The sequence below is a fragment of the Papilio machaon genome, chromosome 21, assembly GCF_912999745.1.
Source record: "Papilio machaon chromosome 21, ilPapMach1.1, whole genome shotgun sequence".
Taxonomy (NCBI): domain Eukaryota; kingdom Metazoa; phylum Arthropoda; class Insecta; order Lepidoptera; family Papilionidae; genus Papilio; species Papilio machaon.
The window spans coordinates 4,642,862-4,659,475 of record NC_060006.1 but is presented as its reverse complement, the minus strand read 5'-3'; the positions used below and the strand labels follow the sequence as shown (position 1 = coordinate 4,659,475).

General features: G+C 35.0%; 1 protein-coding gene across 1 annotated transcript; it reads right to left on the bottom strand.

Annotated features, from left to right (window-relative positions):
* Positions 1–2,403: 2,403 nt before the first annotated feature.
* On the bottom strand, positions 2,404–16,484 carry LOC106714534 (probable ATP-dependent RNA helicase kurz). The gene is made up of 19 exons (XM_045683394.1): positions 16,250–16,484; positions 15,960–16,142; positions 15,396–15,576; positions 14,535–14,990; positions 13,863–14,078; positions 13,371–13,612; positions 12,872–13,018; positions 9,735–9,881; positions 9,371–9,536; positions 8,599–8,818; positions 7,685–7,913; positions 7,269–7,394; positions 6,852–6,992; positions 5,927–6,082; positions 4,989–5,184; positions 4,243–4,467; positions 3,892–4,033; positions 3,578–3,780; positions 2,404–2,487 (listed from the first exon to the last, which is right to left on the bottom strand). Exons 1-19 carry the CDS (start codon positions 16,322–16,324, stop codon positions 2,411–2,413), a joined length of 3,528 nt encoding a protein of 1,175 aa, XP_045539350.1. The 5' UTR covers positions 16,325–16,484; the 3' UTR covers positions 2,404–2,410.
* Between the last annotated feature and the right edge of the window lie 130 nt (positions 16,485–16,614).

Below are 16,614 nucleotides of genomic sequence, written 5' to 3'. Positions count from 1 at the left end.
GTCTGTTGGTCGACTGAACAACTTTATGCTTGGTTTACATTATCCCAGTACAGTGGGAAGGTAATATGAAGGTACAGTTATATGCCAGCGCTGATTATGAGCGCTGGTATACAACTGGCATAATGTATATACTAAATGAAGACAATGAGCCGATAGAATCCATACCAGAATACAGCAACACTGTCCTACTGTACTGGCAAATGTAAACCCACCGATATTAATATTATAATAATTTATATCATTAACGATTTTAATATTTCGATAGAATTGGACAAGATGAACTTTTTTGGTGTGATTTTGGATCTTTATAGAAATAATCGAAAAATACGAGAGCTTTTTTTTATTGATAGTAATGTGATAACCAGCTTCAAATATGTTGCACTCAAAGTCATTACATAATTGCTTAAGCAGTTCCTTAGTGTGAATATATCTCACAATTCAGTTGACATTGCTAGATCCCGCCTACAATATTTGTTGGGTGCAAAAATGGTACCACGACCCACAAAGGAGACAGGAGTGAAGTGGGAACAAACCCACTTATGGTTTGATGCGTGCCTGAGGCCTATTTTTAGATATAAAACCTTATCTTATTATGCATAATATGTAAAGATTAGTGAATATTATACATTTATATCAGTAAACTCGTTAAACCAGTCGTAGTTTAAGGTTAATTAGGTTCTACTATCTTGTCCAGAATATATTTGATAAGTTAGTACATTCAGTATAAAATTGGAAAGATTTTTTTTACTGTGTTCATTAAAACTATTCACTAATTGTTTCTTACATAGCTTTCTAATGCTGGAGCAGTTGTAAAAAAAATAATATGTTCGCCATAGACTTAAACCTCTAGATGGAAAGTTTGGACCACAAAAGGAAAAGGGAGGTGTGCTAGAAAGCCTCCAGAGACCATTTCTGTCGCAAATTCCTCAGTTGTCATTTACAATACAATCTAAAGCGAAAGTTTAGATGGATGGATATTTGTTTGAAGTTATCACCGGAACTACTCAACAGATCTTGATTAAATTTGGCATAGATGTAGAATTATTACTATTTTTTTTAATTACGCGCGAACGGAGTCGAGGGCGACAGATAATATTTAGATAACAATAAATCGAATATAATCTCTTATATATACATAATGTTTATACTTTATTTCTTAATGTTTAGTTAAAAAAAAATGATTAGGCTAGAAGTTTTACAATAGTTTTATAATAAGTTTTATAATAGTTAATAGTTTTGGGTTTTGACTTGTTTTATATATAATAATAAAATAACAATAATAAACATTTTAATAAATGGTTTTTGTTTATTACACTTTTAATTATTTTACACAACATTTTCCTGAATTTGGAAAAAAAAAAATTTACACTGGTAAACATTTGCGTCACGCGCATTGACATTTCCAAAATTGTCACACTTTTAAAAATTAAACTTGTTAAAACGCTCCACCTAAAGAAAATCTATTATAAGATACTAGCTTTTACCCGCGACTCCGTCCGCGCGGAATAAAAAATAGAAAACGGGGTAAAAATTAGCCTATGTCCGTTTCCTGGTTCTAAGCTACCTGTCCACCAATTTTCAGCTAAATCAGTTCGACCGATCTTGAGTTATAAATAGTGTAACTAACACGACTTTCTTTTATATATATACTAGCTTTTTCCCGCGACTCCGTCCGCGCGGAATAAAAAAAAAAAGAAAAGCGGGTAAAAATTATCCTATGTCCTATTCCTGGTTCTAAGCTACCTGCCCACCAATTTTCAGTCAAATCGATTCAGCCGTTCTTGAGTTATAAATGGCGTAACTAACACAACTTTCTTTTATATATATAGATATACTAGCTTTTACCCGCGACTCCGTCCGCGCGGAATAAAAAAAAAAAAAAAAAAGAAAACGGGGTAAAAATTATCCTATGTCCTATTCCTGGTTGTAAGCTACCTGCCCACCAATTTTCAGTCAAATCGATTCAGCCGTTCTTGAGTTATAAATGGTGTAACTAACACAACTTTCTTTTATATATATAGATATATATATATATATATATATATATATAGATTTGATGCAAAAGTATTTTAAAAGAAATAAAATGACAGCGAAATAATGAATTTAACTCTACTTCTAAATAATCCTCTCAATAGTATAAACTCAAACCGAACGTAAATAAACAAAAATGTCAGACGTTCCGCAATGACGGATGGAAAGAGACTGCCTCGAGCAGCAGCGCACGCTTCCTTATAAAACCTTTTGTGAGACTACCCTCAACAGTCCTAACACTATGATAATAAAAATATCTATGGTCGTTTTGAAAAAAAAAATCTATCTATGAAAAAATTAAAACAGTACTAAAATAAAAATTGAAATATTTATTAAGATCTTTATTTACAATATTTACAAATAATTTGTCTGAGAAAGATTATATCGGCGGCCAGTACAGAGTCACCTCATTGTGTGCTGACTCGGGCAACCATTTCATATATTCGTCCAATAAATCTGTAAAAAGAGACAATATAATTAAACCACAAATTTAATTGTAGTTTAAATACGTATTAAGGTTCATTTAGAAATAATCCGGAATCGGAACAACGCTTAACAGTAGCTTCTGAGCGAGACAAATGTATGGGAAATACTTCAATGTGTTTCGCTCTGAAGCGATTTCCGAACGTTGTTCGTATGATTACGGATTATGTTTAAACTAGCTTTTACCGGCGACTCCGTCCGCGCGGAATAAAAAATAGAAAACGGGGTAAAAATTATCCTATGTCCGTTTCCAGGTTCTAAGCTACCTGCCCACCAATTTTCAGTCAAATCGATTCAGTCGTTCTTGAGTTATAAATAGTGTAACTAACACGACTTTCTTTTATATATATAGATATATAGATGAGCTTTTAGAATTTTATTCTTAATCCTTTCACGCTCACGGGAAATATTTTTCCCTTCTACAAAAATCGTTATCGATCTTTCAATTATTATTTAATCGATATTTTGTTTTTACTGAATGTCAAAATAAAACTTATGTCCAAATCAGAAAATGTGTTTCTGAACGTGTACTGTGTTGTATTGACATATTTAGTCTTGAAAATCTTATTGTCCTGGGTTAAACGAGGTTTAGGCTAGACGCCATCTGCGCTTGGCCACTTCAAGCCCAGTGAAACTTAAATGCCTCTTTAAGGCAAACAGTGACGACTCAGTCACAAAAAAAAAATTTTTAGAAATCCTATTGACCGAGTTACAACTGATTTTAGGTACTTTGAAACTAGTAAGTTTTAAATAGAAATGTGTATGAACCAATGGTATATTAAACATTCATAGAAATAAATATAAGGTCAGTGAAACAAATATTTATATCGCTTATGTCCGTCGTGATTTTTAAAGATTCTTCGCTTATTCCGATTCAATTGTAATATTTATTTTTAATCTGTATGTCCGAGAGTAAAAAGTAGAAGGCATTTTTAATTGTAATCTATATTTTTCTAGCCATTTGTAACAGATCGAGTAAAGACACAATCTTTAGTAACGTAAATGGAAATTTTACTCTATCGTAATGTATCAAAGTGTAGACTTATATATATTTAGAACTTACACTTAGGATTATCCTCCCAGGCGTCAATTAGCTGTTGTCTGGTGCCCGCTCTGTGCATGATAAGTGCTCTGAGCAGTAGTTCAGTGCGCGGCTGCAACTTGGCCCAACTCTTCACCATTGTAGATGGAGGTGACAACAAGGAACTCGTGTACTTCTTTAATTTAGGAAACACGACGCCCTCTAGTAGAAATCTAGCGAACCATCTGAAAAAAAAAATATCTTAGTAAACACAAAGATAAAAAAATGAATCATAGTTTAAGTTATTTTTCGAACTAAGTCAGTCTCTTAGTGATGAATTAACGTCTCTGAGTTACCTGTATCGTTCTATTTTGTCTGGATAATCGATTTCAACAACGGGCAGTTCCCAACATGCTTTTCCAAAAGTTCCTTTGAAGCTGCATCTCACACGACCTGAACTTTCCTCGTATCTCGGCTCTGTGTCCGGTAACGGTTCACCTGCGTCACGAAATAATGACTGAATGAACGACTGAACGAATGAATGAGTGAATCTAATGAGAGAACGATAACCATCTCTTATCGTGAATGAATAATTGATGGAACAAATGAGCGAATAAGTAAATGACAGATTGAATGTACGAGTGAATGAATGAGACAATGAATTAGTGAATGAATGAAGGAGTGAATATATTGGAATGAATACATACCCAAGTTACACAACTGAGGAACATAAACCGGCAGCCATTCAGGTTCAATAGCTGTAACATTCCTCATGACCATCTTACGTCTCGCTTCCGTACCAGTTTCATACAACTCCTGGTACACCACCCACTCAGGTATACATTGCCTAAGGATAGACTCTGAGTGCAAATGAACAGGCTCCTCTAATTCCGCGCAGTGGTACGCATACTTGAACTTGCGTTTGTCTTCGCCTGTAATTTTATGAACCTTATTTGTATTGGTTTAAAGTTCATTTTAAATTAGTAACATATTAACATTGGTTGGTTCATGTTAACTGGATACAATACGAAGGATTCTTGATTGCGGCAATGAAGAGAAAAATTGAAAACTCTAAATAGATGGCGCTAGCGTCAAGAGCGGGCTGTCATTTTTCATCTGTCATAATTTTATACGTCAAAATTATGACAGATTAAAAATGTTATGTAGCTATTTTAAAAACAAACAAAATTGAATTAATTTTTTGTTATTTATTTTACATTTTATTGAATGATGTTTGATGAAAGTCATTGCTTGCTTGGATATAAAATAAAATGGTTTTTTTTTTGTATATATGTAGTACATTTTTTACTACTCCCATTCTAGACGTTGCTCATATTTGTGAACAAAAGGCAGTTTATCTCTAATTAAATTAGTTATTAAAATTGTGCCATTTATTTCAGCTAAAAATTTAGTATCAAAGAATCATTTATAAACTTCTTTTCTTCTTTCTTACCTTCTTTAACCTCATCCAAAGCTATCTTCTTGCCAACTTGATCTCCCAGTCCGCTCAAGACGAGCTGACGCAGCAGCCTGGCTTGATTCTCATCAGGGGGCTTCATATCTGGATCTATTGTGACGTCAACACCCGACACACATAGATTTATCTCAGATGTTAGTTGCTTCCTAAGTTTACGTATCTCTTTGATTGCCTGAAAAAAATTACATTACACTATTTATAACTCAAGATAGGTCGAACTGATTTAGCTGAAAATTGATGGGGAGGTAGCTTAGAACTAGGAGACGGACATAGGAACTTTTTTATCTTGTTTTAATATATAAATTACTTCGACTATGTCCAAAAATAAATACTTTGAACAATAAAATTAGATAATGGGGAGAAAAACTGAAAACTCGGCTGTAATCTGACAATGTTTTATAGATCATTCTAGCGATTCCGAAAAAAAAAATTATATGCGTGATTTAAAAAAAAAAGAGCTCCGAAGCCTGAACGCATTGACAGCTGGAAGAAAGATATTTTTTTTATTATTTAAGATTTGAAATTTGACGGAAGTCATCACTATGACCACAGTCCACAGAGTATATTATGTAAAGTGTTTTTTTTATATCTATCTATATATATAAAAGAAAGTCGTGTTAGTTACACTATTTATAACTCAAGAACGGCTGAATCGATTTGACTGAAAATTGGTGGGCAGGTAGCTAAGAACCAGGAAACGGACATAAGATAATTTTTACCCCGTTTTCTATTTTTTATTCCGCGCGGACGGAGTCGTGGGTAAAAGCTAGTCTGTAATATATTTAATGCTACTATCACTTTTAATTATGAGTAAGCAAAAGGCAGTTTTTCTCCTCATTAACAAATTTCTCATATCACAGTATATTTTCAATATATTAAATACGAATTTAGGTATGGCATTTATTATCACTAACTTTCTCCCTCAAGCCATGTTTAGCACAGAAGAGGTCTTCTTCTCCATTGAAATGTGCAAACTCAGCAGCACCCACTGCTCTCAGCAACACTCCGGGATCACCCAACAACAGAGTCTGTCCTGTAGCCGGCCAACAATCTGCTTTGCCACTCATTACCTACATATAATAATAATAATAATAATAACTGCTTTATTGTAACACTCATATACACAATTATGTGGAAGCCTTGGTTCCTGAACTAGGGCAAAGCCCTGTGTTTCAGGAGCCAATCCCTTCCCCCATTATCATCATCATTAAATTAATTTTACATTTAGTGATAAAAGAAAAGAAAACAATCATTTATGAAATTTTCAAAAAAAAAAAACACATATATTTATATTATGAAAAAAAAAACTAAAAAAAAAACAGGGCTAGAAAAGAAAATAAGGCTAGGACGTCGTCATTTGAAGAGAGTCGGTATAAAAACCGATAAATACCATTTTGACATTTTTTCATTATGATGTCAATTGGCTGTGAAACATAAACTTGGTCCATATTTTTACACTTTTCCACAAAAAAAAAGCAATGTGATTTATTTTCGTTCCGACGTTCCTCATTTACGTTGGTGAATGTTGTTTTATTGTTATAGATAAAAAAAAAAAAAAACAATATTGACCACAATCTCGGTTGATGTTAAGTAGTCAAAATATGCTAGATTAGTAAGTGTCTATACTCTTAAAGACACCCAAGACACTTAGATTACTGACACAAACAATAATAAAGAGTTAAAATTTGATATAATAAAAGTACACGTCAATTTACGACCACAAATACCAGGCAATGTTCTATTTTTTCTAATCTGTAAAGTAAAACAGCGGTGTCAATCATGAGGCACGTGCCTCACTGGACGGAGCACGTGTCTAGCTGAGTAGGGCACGTGTCTTACCTCGGGCACGGTGAGAGCTGCGACGAGCGCGATTGCATAGGGCAGGAGATGCTGCTGGTGACTCAACGCTAACATCTTGCCGTATCGCGGCAACAATGGAAACGCAGACACTGCCTTGCCCAGTGACGTCACTTTTAACACCTGCACATAGAATGAATACAGCTTTATATGACGTCATTTTTTTCAAATTGATAAATAAGGTAGGTTAAGAGAACATTTTAGTACCCCCAAAAATACCCCCTGTATTTTTGGGGGTACTAAAATGTTCCTATTTTGGGTCCTGTATTTTTGGGGGTACCTACTAAAATTGTAAATTGTAAAATATGGATGGATGGATGAATGTTTGTTTTTGATTATTTTGATTGATTAGCACAAAAATCACCTCTCCTCTAACCCAAATTGATATTTCTCATTCACCTGTTCGTCGTCGTTCCTTTTACTCTTATTAGGTGGTTCTTCAAGTATGCCGAGTACTTGAAGACGTTTCTCAGCCAGTCGCAGTTGCAGTCTGTCTGGTGCCGTTGGAAATGGAAAATTTACCACCTGATATTGACAATTAAAGAATTTGGATTAGTTTAGTTAGTTTGACTCAAAAAAAATAATCTGAGGGCACCTCAACAGCTTTTATAAATATTGCAAGACTTTCTTACAAATGTCAAGTTGTTAAGGTAAGATTACAGATTTCTAAATTATCACAAACTCAAAAATTCAGTTGCAATCACAATTTAAAAACTAAAAAATAATCCCGTTTCCATGGGACATAAAAGTTAAAAGTTTTATTTTTAATTCCGCGCGAGTGGAGTCGCGGGCAAAAGCTAGTATGTCATAGATACCTTGTCAATGCCCATACACTTCATGAGAAGCACGACATCATCAGCCGGTCTTCTCGCGAGATCTGGCTCGTGTTGTTCAGGTAGATCGTGTGAGAAGACCGCGCTGCTGTAGAGGCGGTAGGCGTGTCCTGCAGCAGTACGTCCCGCGCGGCCCGCTCGCTGCGCCGCACTCGCCTGCGACGTCCACACCACGCGCCATGCACTCGCACCAGTTACGTGGTCGTACACACTGTGGTCGTACACACAAACATTCAAATACTTACTAATATTATAAAAACTAGCTTATTACCCGCGACTCCGTCCGCGCGGACTAAAAAAAATGCACACAAGAAAAAAAAGTTCCTATGTCCGTCTCCTGGTTCTAAGCTACCTTCCCATCAATTTTCAGCTAAATGAGTTCGACCGATCTAGAGTTATAAATAGTGTAACTAACATGATTTTTGTTATATATATCGATGAGAATGTTTAGATGGATGGATATCACACGAACGACTCGACAGATCTCGATGAAATTTGACACAAATATAGAACATAGTCTGGAAGAAGACATTAGCTACTTATCATGTTTTTACTTGGACAGTTAGTTATCAAAAAATTATATTGAAATTTAGCACAGATATAGAACATGAACTCGAGTGACACATGAGATTAGATTTTTCGCCTTTTTTTTAATTTCACAAAAAAATATTAATAATTAATTTCCAAAAAAAAAAAAATTATATGTAACGACGCCTGGAAAAGGTAAAATGTTCAAATAAATAAATAAAATACACTTCGACAAACCAATCGGGCCACGAGGACCTTTATCGACATTACTTCTGTCAGAAAATATGTGAAAATACCACTCAAAAAATAACACAAAACAAGATAGCTCCAATCTGACAAGTATCTTTGTTTTATCAACTAAAACTCACCGCATCTTTTTCTTTCCAGTGTCCACAACATATTTGATGTGTGGTATAGTGAGGGAGGTCTCCGCTACGTCAGTAGTGACGACACAGAGTCGCGCGCCGACCGGAGGCGACGCGAACACACGCGCCTGCTTGCTCGAGCTCAGCATGGAGTATAGAGGCAACACCCACAGCGGCTGACGACACGATCTTATCTCTGGCTCCAATATGGTATCTTCATTATCTATGTCAACAGGGATTTAATCTTACTAATATTATAAATGCATATATTTAGATGGATGGATGGATGTTAGAAAGTATTTAAAAAAGCACAACGGAACTCGATGAAAGAATTAAGATTTTTTTTAATACCGCGCGGGCGTAGTCGCAGACGAAAGAAAACTAGAAATATAAAAAATCCAAATATTTGAATGGATATTACTAAATGTTTCCGGAGCTGCTCAACGGATCCCGCAATGAAATTTGGCATTCATATGGAACATAGTCTGGAAGAACACACATATGCTATGTTTTTTTATGCTGACGACAGCTTATTTTAATAGAAAATCGATTTTTAAAATAAAAAAGGACATCAACGTCTAGTATTTTGATTTATTAAGTATTTTCTTCGTCTTATGCTTTGCTCTTTAAAAAATAGAAACAATATGTCTGAAATATAAAAAAGCAACTTCACTATTCTGTTTTACAAGTATTAAAAAAATGTTTGAATGCACTTAAATCTTAAAAGGACGAATAAAAGTTGTATAAAAACTTCTCTATCTTCATATAAACTCACCAGAATCACTCAAGTGACCATCACTATCGTCTTCATTCCCCACGAGGTCCGCCTGACCGTCGTCCTCCGGCATTTCGTAGTCATCTAAATTTATCTTAGGCAATGATTTCGCTTTTATCTTCGCTTTTTTCCTTGCTTTGCGTGCTCTCTTCATTTCTTTTTCCACCTACACAGTATATAAACAAATAGATACAGCCGATGATCTAGGTTAGGTCTAGGGGGTTCTAAGGGCATCTGCACTTCCTCTACCCCTCTACCCTCAGGACGCCCATTTTTTGCTAAATTACATGTAGCATACATACAACAAATCAATCGAGTAAAAATAAAAAATAAAGGAAAATATAAAATAATTAAATATTCTGACCTCATCATCATCAGACTCTATGTCTTCCGGCTCGGAGTCTAACGCCGTATCCACTTCACTGACAGACTTTTTAGATATCACTTTGGAGTAATCCACATCCTTACGATACGGGAACGATGCCTTTAACTTGCGAACTAAATATCTTACCTACAAATATTACACAAAATTAAACAATATAGTGATTACCTCATCATCATGATGATCAGAGGTTCCAAAACTTTTTTTTCTCATAGGTAAGACCCCTAAAAGTGATGAACCACAAGATATAACATTTCTTATTCAACTTGTAAAACCCCCAATTTTAATTCAGGGGGTCCTTGTACAACTTTGGTATTCACTCCTATAGATTAAGTATGCGGAAATCCAGTCAGCTAGTGTAATTTATAGCAGTCTGATAATTATACCGACAAGTATATTTGAACCAGTGGGCAAAAATCAAAATAAATTTTATTAGCTCAGTAGCGCCCCCAGTCGATGTCCTAAAAGTTACTGTATATTTTCCACACCAAAGTACGTTTAATATATTCTCTGACAGAACTATCCGCCAAAGCAAAGCCTTTCTTAACAGGCCAGATATCCTTGTTTGACTATCCGTTGATTTCTGAGACCAAAATTTATGTATAAAACATATCGTATCCCTGTCATTATCTTTAATAAAACAGAAATGACAATATGTTGCCACCTAAATTTTGACAAATGTCAATGTTTAAGTTATTTAGTACTAGATGTCCGTTGTAGTGTAGTTGTCCGCGACTCCCTCTACGCGGAATTAAAAAAATCTTATTAGTAGCTTATATGTTCTTTCATACTACACTCGGCGTCAAAAAAATCGCACATCCGAAAAAAATAATTTAAATACTATTTTAACACAACAGGCCAATGGCAATGTTATGGTTTGAGGGTATCATTCGAAAGGTAATTTCATTAGCTTTCAGGAATTTTAATTGAATTTTACTTTTATAACGAGACGAAAGAGAAATTAAAGAAAAAGACAGGGTATGTACAAATTTGCAAATTAATAATTAAAAAAAAAAACTTAATAAACACGAAAAAAGTTCTTAAAACCTAGTGTTACCCCCCTTGCCTTGATAACGGCTTCCATGCGATCTTTCATGGACCTTACAAGGGTCGCAACAGCCTCTTGGGGTATTTGTTCCCACTCTTCAAGTACCGCATCTTGGAGCTCTTGAAGAGTGGTTGGAGCTGGATCTCGAGCTCGCACGCGCCGTTTTAGGTCATCCCAGAGATGTTCTATTGGGTTAAGGTCTGGACTTCGTGCTGGCCAATGCATAACAGGGATATCGACCTCCTGTAAATAATCCTGTACAATAGCCGCGGTGTGGCAACGAGCATTATCATGCATTAACATGAATCCCATGACCCTTGCCCACGGCCACCCCGGGTCCGGGAAACGCACACAAGTTCCGTTTTCCCGTCGACGGAAATGCCGCCCCAAAACATACACGAGCCACCCCCGTATTCGACGGATTCTTCGAAGCAGGGTTGTGTGAACCACTTCCCCTGTCTTCTGTAGACCCTTCTACGTCTGTCATTGCAGAAGAGACAGACCCTCGTCTCATCAGAGAAGAGTACGGTCCGCCACTGTTCTAGAGTCCACTCGCAATGATTGCGAGCAAACTCTAGGCGATCTCTGCGATGCTGTGCAGTAAGTTTTGGACCTTTAGCAGGTCTATGGGCTGTTAAACTCTTTTCGTGTAGCCTTCTTCTTATCGTAGAAACACTCACAGATTTTCTCCGAGTTGATCGAAGCTGTTGTTGCAACTCAACAGCATTTGTAAAACGGTTTCGTAATGATGTCGTAACGATGAAACGGTCATCTCTTTCTGATGTGCACCGTTTTCTTCCAGATCCCGGTTTTCTAACATAACCACCAGTCTGCTGAAAACGTTGGAACACCCGTCGAACTGGAAAACGGGACAGGTTCAACTGTCGAGCAACGTCACACTGCCGCATCCCCCACTGCAATAGGGCAATCACTTGAGCGGCTTCTTCAGAGCTGGTGTCCATCTTTACTTGTTCTTACTTGGGTTACTTGTTCACGTGTGTTCACTGCAAAGTTTAAATTACGACTGACCCATATTTCATCCAGATCGACCCTTTTATACCCTTTTTAGGTGGTGTAACTAGCGTCCTTACTAACGAGCATTTGACAGTGTTTATTTTTGAAGCTCTATAAAGATAAATGTTTTAATGATTTCATGATTTTTTTTATTAATAATGTAAAGCTATTCAAATACCCATTTCTAACATACCAATATTTATATAAATATAATTCGTTTCTAGCCATTACAGCCATTTTTCGCGCAAACTCAGAGAGGTGCGATTTTTGTGACGCCGAGTGTATGTTCTACATCTGTGCAAAATGTCATCATCTGTTGAGCCGTTCCGGAGATATCTTCAAATAAACAACAAAACAGAGAACAGAACAGAACAGGGAAGACAAAAGAGAACAGAACAGAGAACAAAACAGAGAACATTATAAAAAACAGAACAAAGAACAGAATAAAGAACAGAACAAAGTACAGAACAGAGAATAGAATAAAGAACAGAACAGAAAAGAACAAAGAATAGAACAGAAAAGAACAAAGAACAGAAAAGAGAACAGAATAAAGAACAGAACAAAGAACAGATCAGCGCAGAGAACAGAACAAAGAACAGAACAGAGAACAGAATAAAGAACAGAACAGAGAACAGAACAAAGAATAGAACAGAAAAGAACAAAGAACAGAACAAAGAATAGAACAGAGAACAGAACAAAGAACAGAAAAGTACAAAGAACTGAACAGAGAACATAATAAAGAACAGAACAGCATAGAGAACAGAACAGAAATTCATCAAAGTCAAAATATTCCTCAATTTAGCACCCTTAATGTTTACAAAAATTGAATTTAATATTTATTTATATTAAATGAGCAGCCTTAAAAAGAAGTTTCAATCTTCTAACTGTAAAAATGACGATACTTCCTTACAAATTACCACCCCTACTTTCAACCCCTTTTTCGCGTTATGTCCTTCCTCAGACTCTAGACTATCTGTGTACCAAATTTCATTTAAATCGGTTCAGTAGTTTATTTTCGCATTTATAATATTAGTAAGGATTAATTAAATATTCTCACTTCTTGTTGGCCGGTGACAAAGATCAAAATTCCTCCTTCAGGCAATCTTGTGTGTATTTTAACTGCCTTTTTATAAGCTTCCTTCAAATAATCATTGTATGTGTGTTTGTTGAAATGTATTGTCACTGGAAATTGTCGAGAATCAATCTGAAAAGAAAACAAGAAAGAGTCAAAGAAATGTTTAAATTTAAAAAAAGTAAAAAAAAAACTACAATATTTGAACTATAAGACATTTAAATAAACTTTTTAATATAATGTTAACTTCAATGTATAAAAATACTAGCTGTCGCCTGCGATTCTGTACGTGCGAAATAAAAAAAAATTGATAAGTAGACTATGTATTGTTCCAGACTATGTTCTACATCTATGCCAAATTTAATGAACATCCACTGAACTGTTCCGGAGATATGTTCAAACAAACATCTATCCACCTAAACTTTTGCATTAATATTAAGTAAGCTTATTTTAGGTTTTTGGAATGCTAGAAGTCAATGCATACCTTAATCAATGGCGGAGGTTCTTTAAAAAGACGTTTGTTCTCAGTAAAATCTTCAACACGTAAAGTGGCTGACATAATAATTAATCGCAAAGGATTTCCACGTTTTCTCCTCAACGGTACAATCCTAGATAGAAGTCCTAGCAGTATGTCCGTATATACACTTCTCTCATGTGCCTCATCAATTATTACAACAGAGTATTTACTTAGTAAAAAATCTGTCTGAATCTCTTTTAGTAATACACCTAGTAAAGAAAATTATTGTTAGTTTCCATTATAATTCTTCAATTAATGTTTTCTAAAAAAAAACGCAATGACTTTTGATTTATATTATAAATTAAATATTAGGTGTGGCTTTAAATTACAAATTTTTTCTCTTAATTAATTAAAAACACATTAACTTAATAGTAAAGAAGTTATTTAGTGTACATTTCTAATATCCAATCTACACACCACCTTAACTGTTCACTTAATAATTCTGAGTGCAAAACTCACCATCAGTCATGAATTTGATCTTCGTATCTTTAGTAACATTACCCTCGAAACGCATTAAATATGAAACCTCTTTGCTGGTTAAGCCAAGTTCATGTCCGACCCTAGCGGACATGGCTACAGTAGCCACACGCCTTGGTTCCGTAACTGCGATCATTTTATGTTCCGCATATCCCGCTTCATAGAGAAATTGAGGTATTTGTGTTGTTTTACCACTACCTGGAAAGAATTAATAAACATTAGAAGATATCAAAAATCATTGCTTTTGGAGGTCTCGTGAAGATTTCTTTATTAAGATAATATATTTTTAGCCGACTTAAAAAAGAAGGAGGTTATCAGTTCAACTGTATTTTTTTATGTGTTTTACCGCGATGCTCCGCCCCTGGTGCTCCAATTTTGATAAAAAATATTTTAATTGAAAGGAAGTGCTTGCAGATGGGTCCCATTTTGTTGATTTTTTTTTAAAACTAGAAGACTAGTAGATTTTAATATATAGATTACTATCTGTTGCAATTATACATCTATTTCAATTTTCTAATCAAATTTCATCAAGATCCGTTGAGCCATTCTGGATACTTTCAACATCCATACATCCATACATCTAAACACTCACATTTATAAAGTCAGTAAGAAGTAAGATTATAAATTTAAAACAAGTTGTAATACAAGAGTTACCTGTTTCACCGGCAACTATAACAAATTCATTTTCATTCACCAACTCCATAATCCGTTGCTCTTCTCCAAGTATTGGTAGTTTTAACCTAGCCACTTGTATTTTTGGATCTCGTTTTACATCAATATGAACTGTAGGGTGTTCAAGTAATGCTTTTTTCTGTTCTTTAACAACTATAACTGGCTTCTCTTCTATTGGAGCGTCTTTTTCAGCTGTTTTTGTTTCATTTTGTGTTGTTTCTGGTAAATTTTCAATAATCTCAACATCATTGGTACTAACTTCCTCGTTTTCATTTACTTCACCGTTTACCACTTCTTCACCATCATCTTCATCAGGTGATGATTCTGATTCATCATCGTCAGTTGATTCTTCAAGTCCCACAACATTGGGATCATATTTTTTCTTCTTTACTTTCTCAGAATTTTCTAGTCTCAACAGCCTGAGGCGTTTCTTAGCACCTATTAATATATAAAAATTAATTTATTAAGTATATCGACGCTGGAAAGCATAAACGCTGTAACCCTTGAAATCGCGAATATGTTTTTGACACGTTAATAATTTGAACCATTATCAAACGATAATGATTTTATTATAGGTTAGCACAAACTACACAACATTGCTAAATACCGCATGCTTGTAGGCGTATCAGCTCACGAGTTATGATTTTTTGGCTCTCCTGTAAAGTTCATACTTTCGGGGTTACAGCGTTTACGCTTTCCAGCGTCGATATAATGCCTATATAAATAGGATAGTGTATTTTCTAATATTTTAAATATTTGTAAATAGACAATGCTGCGCTTGTGAAGTTAAGTCACTAGTAATAAAATATGAGAGGGCCATTTTTTTCTCATTGTCATAATTACCTGCTATACTGCTGAATTTCTTATGTTCATCTATCTGTGTATCTTGTTTAACTGTTACTTCTGTATTGAACTCATTCAACTTCCTGAGACCGATAGTTTGTACAGCTGAAATGGCTGTTAGTTGTTTCACTTCATCAGGAGATGCTTGGACTTGAGAAAGTGATTCCAACAGTGCTGCCCTCTGGAAGAATGTGCAAATGTATGTCTTATCCTTAGTAAACATTAGTCATAGGTAACTCAACAAAAATGGATGACCTGTAGATCAGCTCATATTTCACATATTTGAACCAACTCAGTGAATCGGCTTGCAGTTCAGCTGATTTGTATGTGCATAAAGTTGATTTGGATTTCTGGACTGTGACACCAAGTATGGGGCTTATTAGTTCAGTTAGTTATTACATAGCGATAAGACAATGTCAAGCAGCTCAATGGTTCTATAAGTGACCTGTACGTTTGAACCACTTCAGAGCTGATTTACACATTTCTAGTTACCATCACAAGTAAGCACTTGGTAACTAGAAGTGTGTATCCTTCAGAATGACCGATGTGAATGATTGTACTTACAGATTCTTTTTTCTTTTTCTTTTCAACAATTTTTTCTAACTTTTTCCGTTGAGCTTTAGAAAGAAATCTGGTCTTTTCTTTTTTCTCTTTGATGATATTTGTTTTTCTTTTCTTAGAAGGCAAAGCCAAAAGATTGCTTGCATCCGAAGTACCATAATCAGTTTTGCCAAATTCTAATTTTATCTGCAATTATAATTTTATTTGAAAGATCTAATTCCCAATTTCAAAACCAAACTCAAATAAAACTTTAAGTCTCGGAAGTAAATATATACATAATAGTTATAAAATACCTCGCTTGTTTGAGAATTATCTATGTTTGTTTTAACAACTTGTCGAGCTTTCGCATTGTGACGTGCTTTCCCCATTCCGTTGTAAATAAATGTTTATTAGATTACACCTGCATGCACAATGGGTTACACGTAAAACAATTAATATTGATAGAAATAAATACTTTAGGAAGCATAAATAATTAATTCAACGAAAACCTAACTCTCAAAACTCAAAAACGTGCTTTTGTTATGACTTTTTTACTGTCATTTGAATTTGACATTGGTTTTTTTTTTTTTTTTTCGCCCATGGCGCAGGCTATAGTCTTTCGACCATACTGCCTAGTCTTCCGTAGAAATTTGACATTGACATCAAAGGCACATTTTAC

Bases quoted from the DNA above. Each gene is read 5' to 3' on its own strand.
- LOC106714534 (XM_045683394.1), bottom strand. From the start codon at position 16,324: ATGGGGAAAGCACGTCACAATGCGAAAGCTCGACAAGTTGTTAAAACA. The intron at 9,537-9,734 runs GTCAGAATATTT...TATACTGTGTAG, and splicing joins TAGAGTCTGATGATGATGAG to GTGGAAAAAGAAATGAAGAG. The intron at 6,993-7,268 runs GTGAATGAGAAA...TTCTATGTGCAG, and splicing joins AAAGGAACGACGACGAACAG to GTGTTAAAAGTGACGTCACT.